This window comes from Amphibalanus amphitrite, unplaced genomic scaffold (assembly GCF_019059575.1).
Source record: "Amphibalanus amphitrite isolate SeventyFive unplaced genomic scaffold, NRLGWU_Aamphi_draft 000168F_arrow, whole genome shotgun sequence".
Classification (NCBI taxonomy): domain Eukaryota; kingdom Metazoa; phylum Arthropoda; class Thecostraca; order Balanomorpha; family Balanidae; genus Amphibalanus; species Amphibalanus amphitrite.
In genome coordinates this window covers 906,045-912,403 of record NW_024881663.1, presented here as the reverse complement: position 1 = coordinate 912,403, position 6,359 = coordinate 906,045, and the positions used below count along the sequence as shown (strand labels likewise).

At 59.6% G+C, this 6,359-nt stretch overlaps 1 protein-coding gene across 1 annotated transcript in view; it reads right to left on the bottom strand.

The window, feature by feature from the left end:
• Window positions 1–322: 322 nt before the first annotated feature.
• LOC122383580 (sortilin-related receptor-like) overlaps window positions 323–6,359 on the bottom strand; it is a 33,952-nt gene continuing 27,915 nt past the window's right edge. The window contains exons 17-26 of the mRNA XM_043370129.1: window positions 5,695–6,359; window positions 5,260–5,482; window positions 4,458–4,658; window positions 4,066–4,115; window positions 3,393–3,487; window positions 2,860–3,062; window positions 2,334–2,542; window positions 1,660–1,909; window positions 890–1,206; window positions 323–537 (exon numbers count right to left, since the gene is read on the bottom strand). Coding sequence (XP_043226064.1) covers window positions 382–537; window positions 890–1,206; window positions 1,660–1,909; window positions 2,334–2,542; window positions 2,860–3,062; window positions 3,393–3,487; window positions 4,066–4,115; window positions 4,458–4,658; window positions 5,260–5,482; window positions 5,695–6,359 — 2,369 coding nt within the window. The 3' untranslated portion in view covers window positions 323–381. The remainder of the gene's footprint in view (window positions 538–889; window positions 1,207–1,659; window positions 1,910–2,333; window positions 2,543–2,859; window positions 3,063–3,392; window positions 3,488–4,065; window positions 4,116–4,457; window positions 4,659–5,259; window positions 5,483–5,694) is intronic.

The following is a 6,359-nucleotide window of genomic DNA, read 5'->3' as shown; positions in this document are numbered from 1 at the left end:
AGTCGCACGGGTCAGGTCAGGTCAGGTAAGGCCAAGTTAAGTAATTGTGCAGCATAGACAAATTGAGCATACATCGTGCAATAGTATGTCAACACCAACCTTTCATTATCTGACCAAAAGGAAACAATCTAATGGACCATAAGTAATTCATTGAACAAGTCGAACAAGTAAAGTGACGACAGCTACAAAACAGCACCAAGATAGGCGAGTCCCCGCCGCCCATCCCCCCGGCCTGTCTCCTCCTCTGCTGCCCATCTCTTGGCATACCCCCGCACCACATTTCCCCTCCCTCCTGCCCCTGCCGCCGACCACTCACGTTGTATCCGACGGGCCGCTCCACCACTGAACAGCTGGCCTCCCACCTGACACGCATCATGAGCGTCAGACCGCGCTGCGTCTGTACGGTGACGTTTTTGGGCGGCGCGTGCGCGTCAAACTTGGTACGGACGCGCCGATCTCTGAGGGCAGCCCGGTACCGTCCGGTCCGACCACAGCTACCAGTAGCAGGTAGTCCTCGCAGGCCATCAGACCCGTTGCCTGGGGGCAGAACAGGCACAGTCAAAGGGGCAGCATGGGATTGGGAAGACTAGCAGACAAGGTAAGCGCGGGACAACCAGGGGGGGGGGGCAGAACAGGCCCCGTCAGAGCGGCGTCCAGAAGGCAGAATACGCACGGTCAGAGCGGTCAACTGGAAACGGAACAGGCGCGGTCAGAGCGGTTAGAGGTCAGACAGATACCTGGGGCCAACAGTCACAAAGTGCGTCACCTACGTCAGAACAGCCACGGACCGCGAGCACGAGCCACTGCAGCACCGGAGAGGGGTAGGGAGTCATGGGAAGATAGCCACCCGTGACAGAGCGCCGTGCGGAGCGCTCCTCTGACAACCCACCTGAGTGGAGGTCTCCACAGTGCGCTGGCGCACGCCGCCCTCATACAGCTGCTCCATCGAGGTGCCCCAGAACACGCCGTACTGAAGCGGCATGGCCGAGCCGCCGGCGGCGCCGGCACTGCCCTCTGTCGGCGGCGGCTGCCAGCTGAGCTTCACCAGTGTGCCGCTATGAGGCGACAGCTCGGCGGTGAAATTGGCCACGGCAGCCAGCTGGCGGCCGCCCGTGGTCGCCACTGTCACGTACTCGGGGCCCGTGAAGCGGCCGCGGTAGCCGCGGGCCACGATCTCGTACCGGGTGCCCGGCGACAGGCCCGTCACTGTCGGCACAGGGAGGGGAGGGGAGGGTCACTATCGGCGAACCGGTCATGCAGTGGATGGGGAGGGAGGTAGGTCAAAGGAAGTCGTTGCGTAGACACCCAGGCACGGGACCGTCTGACTTCACAACAGCAGAGGGCGAGGATGAGGAGTCTGGATGATGGAGCTAGACGAATACTGAATAGAAGAAAAAGCAAAAAGGTATCAAATTGAAGCTGCATACAACCGAAACAATATAACCAGTCCACACAAAACATAAGTGAAGTGTTGCGAGCTCCTAGGGCGGCGCTCAGGTCATCTTGCCATTCTTAACCCTCTCCCCCTTCTCTGACGACTACATTCATTGGTTGTTTCACTCCACCCCTCCTCCCGTATACCTCCCTCCGTGCAAGCTGCAGCTGAAACAAATTGTCCCTAGTGCCCCCTTCGTCCCCAAGCTTGCTCCCCCTACTCACACTCCAGCTGATGTGTATCCCCCTCGACTCGCTCCTCTCCTGCGGGCACCAGTCGGTTGTCTGCCGGTCGGTAGGTCACCAGTACTCCCGCAGCCGACGGCAGCGGCTGCCAGCGCACCGTCAGGCCATGTCCGTCCGCAGCCGGCACCGCGCGGAACTCGCTCAGCGGAGCGATCACGGCGTCCGCATCGAACACGACTGACGCAGAGTGGGAGCGCTCGCTCAGCATGGCAGAGTTCTCCGCCTGGACCTGGTGAGACGGGGGGAAAGACGGAGGAGTCAGAAGGTTACAGGAGAGCGCCGTGAGATAGACAGAGGGGTCAGAGATGTCACATAAAGACAGTCAAAGCCAGACGGCGGTCTAGCACGATTCAACTCTGATTTCCTTTAATTCCCACCGTTGTCAGTCCTGCCGAGACACCGGAGCACGGTAAGACATTCTCGCCACCCTGTCTGCCAGATTTACCTTCCCTCCAGGGAAAAGCCGGCTCAGTCCGTTCGAGGCTACTGACACAAAGGAGTACTGGAAATCTATCCCACTCACAAAGAAAGTCGACTGCCCGCCACTGTCTTTCAAGGCACTCACAAAGGAGTACTTATTGCCTCGTTGAAATCCTATCGCACTCACAAAGAAGGAGTACTCGACAACAGTCTGGAAAGTCTATCCCACTCACAAAGAAGGAGTACTCGACGCCCGGCTGGAAGTCGAGCACCACGGTGAAGTTGGTGTGGCGCGTGATGAACATCTGCGGCGGCTGCGGCGGCGTCAGTGACAGCCGGTAGTTGAGCAGACGGCCGTTCAGGTGTTTGGGCGGCCGCCACGAGACGCGGATCGAGTGGTGGTCCAGCTGAGTAGCGTTCACACGCCACGGAGGTGACGGCTCTGCCGGGGCGAGAGGGAGTGTGGTGAAGTTACCATGGTGGCGGCGAGGGTTCTACGGGGACGTCCAGAAACCCCATCGGCAAGTCAATAAGGTCAAAGCATCGTCGAACTCGACAGAACATTGTATAAACCGTCGAAGACCAGAGCAGCCCGGGAACATGTCAATTGTCTAATAAATGTTCGTAATTTCTCCGATCATTCAAGGCTACCTAACCTACCAACAATGCGATGTAACTATTAAATGATACGCTCAGCGCTCACCTCTACCACACTCCATCTCGGGTCCCGGCGCCCACTCTCCCTCTCCTCCCACTCACTGGCACTGGCAGTCCTCTGGCTGATGTACTGACTCGCCGGGAACACGTCCGGCCGTCCCTCAGCACGTACAAACACGGTGATGTTGTACCAAGTGTAGGGCTCCAGATGTTCGAACGTAAACTCGGGCTCTGCCACCCAGGTCATGTTGAGCCAGTGGCATGGCTGACCGGGCTGGTACACGGCGCATATTGATGGCAGGAACCTGCAGAGAAAGAACGGCAGAGAGGGTCACAGCTGGTAAGCAAGGCGCATAGTGACGGCAGGACTCTGCAGACTGCAGAGTCCGCAGACACAAGGGCAAAGGCGGCCAGACTAGTAATTGTGAGCAGAAGTTATCATTGGTATACGATGTCGGCGCCAGGGTCACCGAATCAACCAATTTCAGAAATCCTTGTAACATACTAACGTTTATTCCAATATTCAGTCGTAGACTCTATTGTCACTCTGCGTTATCGTCTCCCCACTGCAGCGAGATCCAGACACCCCTCCCCACTGTGGACGCCGGACGACTGCAGCCACGCGCCTGTCTCACCTGAGTCTGGTGAGGGCGGCGGCGCCACGAGCGTTCGTCTGCCACCGCACTGTCAGAGAGCTGTTGGACACCTCGTCCAGTGTGTAGCTGACCACCTGAAGGCGGCAGAGGTCGGGGTGAGGCGCACACAGCGATACACAGAAAAAAAAATCAGGGGAGAAACGAGCGGAGAGGCGTCATAAGAAAAATTGACTTCACGGCAAGAGATACAACACAGCAAAGCAGGATTGCGTCACCAAAAGTCCAGAGTACCATCTGGCGATGCTTGAATAATATCAACGCTCGGCTAAATTATCTCGCTCACATCACTTGCCTTTACCCACTCTTACCACTTCAACAAACAGAAATACACGTACCCTGGCTCAACCAGCCCCATGGTATGATTCTCTACCGTGCCCGGACTGCGCCCCTCACGTGCACAGTCGAGCTAGTCCCGTCAGTCAGGCGAGCCGGTTCGTCAAGTCACCCAGCCGGCCTCATAAGATCAGTCAGTCAGGTCAGTCAGTGCCTTGGTAAATCCGCCCCCATAGGTTAGCCCCCTACCTCTAATCCCCCGCTCCGCATACCTGGAAGACGGTGCTGTCGTCTCGGCAATTGACCTCGTCATAGCCATCGACACAGTCTCGGTGTCCGTCGCAGTACTTGTAGTAGGGCAGGCAGGTGTGGAAGTCGCAGCGGAAGTCCCAGAGGGACAGGTGAAGGGCTGCACCGTGGTGCCGCCCTCTGTCGAAAGGCAACGACGGAGGGCGGTCAGTTACAGTGCGAACATAGTGCACACGGCAGCGGCAGTGAAAACCGCCGGTCGGTATTGAGGAAAGCTGCCTAGTGACTACAACGTGAATACATGGCTCACCCTACCAGAGTGTCCCATCCTACCCGATCAGCTTGAAGCTTCCCCATTTCACTTATCCGAGCACCCCCCCCCCTCCCCCCACATGCACACACCTACCTGAGTGGCCCACCTTATCCGAGCACCCCCCCCCCCCGCCCCTCCCCACACCTACCTGAGTGGCCCACCTTAACCGAGCAGCCCCCCCCCCCTTACTCGAACAGACCCGTACTTACCCGAGTGGCAGGCCTCCTCGTCCGAGTTGTCGGCGCAGTCCTGCCGTCCGTCGCAGACCCTCTCTCGGCCGATACACTCTCCGGAGAGCAGACAGCGGTAGTGGTCGTGGCCGCAGCCGGCGTGCGCACAGTCGGCCTCGTCCTCCCCGCCCGGGCAGTCGCGGTCGCCATCACAGAGCCAGGCCGACCAGATACATTTGCCTGCCACAAAGTCATAGCGACCGTCACACAGCGTCGACCGTCACCTGACCGGTACACAGCCACGCAGACCAGATGCACTTGCCTGTCATATAGACATAATTATTGTCACACAGCGCAGATCGTCACACACCAACGCCGACCGTCACAGAGACGCGCCGACCAGATACATTTGCCTGTCACAAAGTCACACATACCGTCACATTACACACCGATCGTCATACAGCCATGCAGACCAGATGCACTTGCCTGTCACAGTCATAGTCCGTCACACAACCAAAGTTCATGACGGGTGACGTCGAAGACCGTACTATAGCCGTTATCTAACACGATCAACTGCAGGCCAGAATCAAATGATAACGGTATCCGAATATCGTGTACCATGACAGCTCCTCCGCTGCGCAGGGATGCGCGCTGCCCCTACTCCAAACTTCAGCAACGTTTCGTCGAGTAAGACCTGACCTCCTGTCCCTATTCCGGTCCCGGTGAGTCCATTTCGGGCAGTTCCTTTCACAGGTCTTTTCTGCATACGGCGCACAGAGGGGTACAACCCTTTCCAAATCCTCACCACCCTTCTTCCCCGCCGCCCCGCCCCCGCCCTCACCGGAGTCGCAGCGGAAGTGGCTGGCCGAGCAGGTGGTCGGAGCGACCGGCGGCGGCGGCGAGCCCGTGGCCGGCCGCTCGGTGCCGCTGTCACAGCCGCGCTCGTCGCTGTTGTCGCCACAATCGTCGGCGCCGTCGCACTTCCACCAGACGGGGATGCAGCGTCCGTTGTCGCAGCGCAGCAGGTGGCCGCTGGAGCTGCCGCACTGGCCGGTCGGCGGGGCCTGGGGAGCGGACAGCGGTAAAAGAAATGGTCAGAGCTGGGACACAGACCACAGAGGACACGGACCAGAGAGGACACTGATCAGAGCAGTCACATATCAGAGAGGGCACAAACTAGACAGCAGTCAACATGAATCCAGTACCGTGCGATACCATGGGGTTATAGATCAAGCGGCATGATACCGTGGGTAACGTTGCCCCAGCTCTGCCGTACCGTGGGGAATGTGGGCACGGCCGGCTCGGTGGTCGGCGCCGCCGTGGTGGTGGCGTCTCCGCAGCCCTCCTCATCCGAGTTGTCGCCGCAGTCGTTCTGGTTGTCACAGCGCCATTTGCTCTGAATGCAGCGCTTGTTGGCGCACTGCCACTGCCAGCTGGGGCAGGTGTGGTTGGCGCAGCGCGTCGGGTCCTCGTCCTCCCCATCAGGACACTCTGCCGTGCCGTCACACACCCAGGCCGGCGGCAGGCACTGGCTGGACGACCGGCAGGCGAAGCTTGGCGGCTCGCAGGGCGGCGGCGCCGGCGTGGCGCAGCCCTGCTCGTCAGAGTTGTCGCGGCAGTCGTCCTCCCCGTCACACCGATACTGGGCCCGCACGCAGCGGCCGCTGTCACAGCGGAACTCTGCCTTCGTGCAGTTGGGGTACTGGCAGTCGCGCTCGTCCGAGCCGTCCTGGCAGTCGTCCTCAAAGTCGCACCGCCACGAGCCGGTGATGCACCGGCCGTTGTCGCAGCGGAACTGGAGCGGCGCGCACGTGGAAGTGCCGCAGCCGGCCTCGTCCGAGCCGTCGCCACAATCGTCATCGCCGTCGCAGATCCAGTCGCGGTTGATACATAACTTGCTGGTGGCGCACGTGAAGAAGCCCTCCGGACACACGAGGTTCA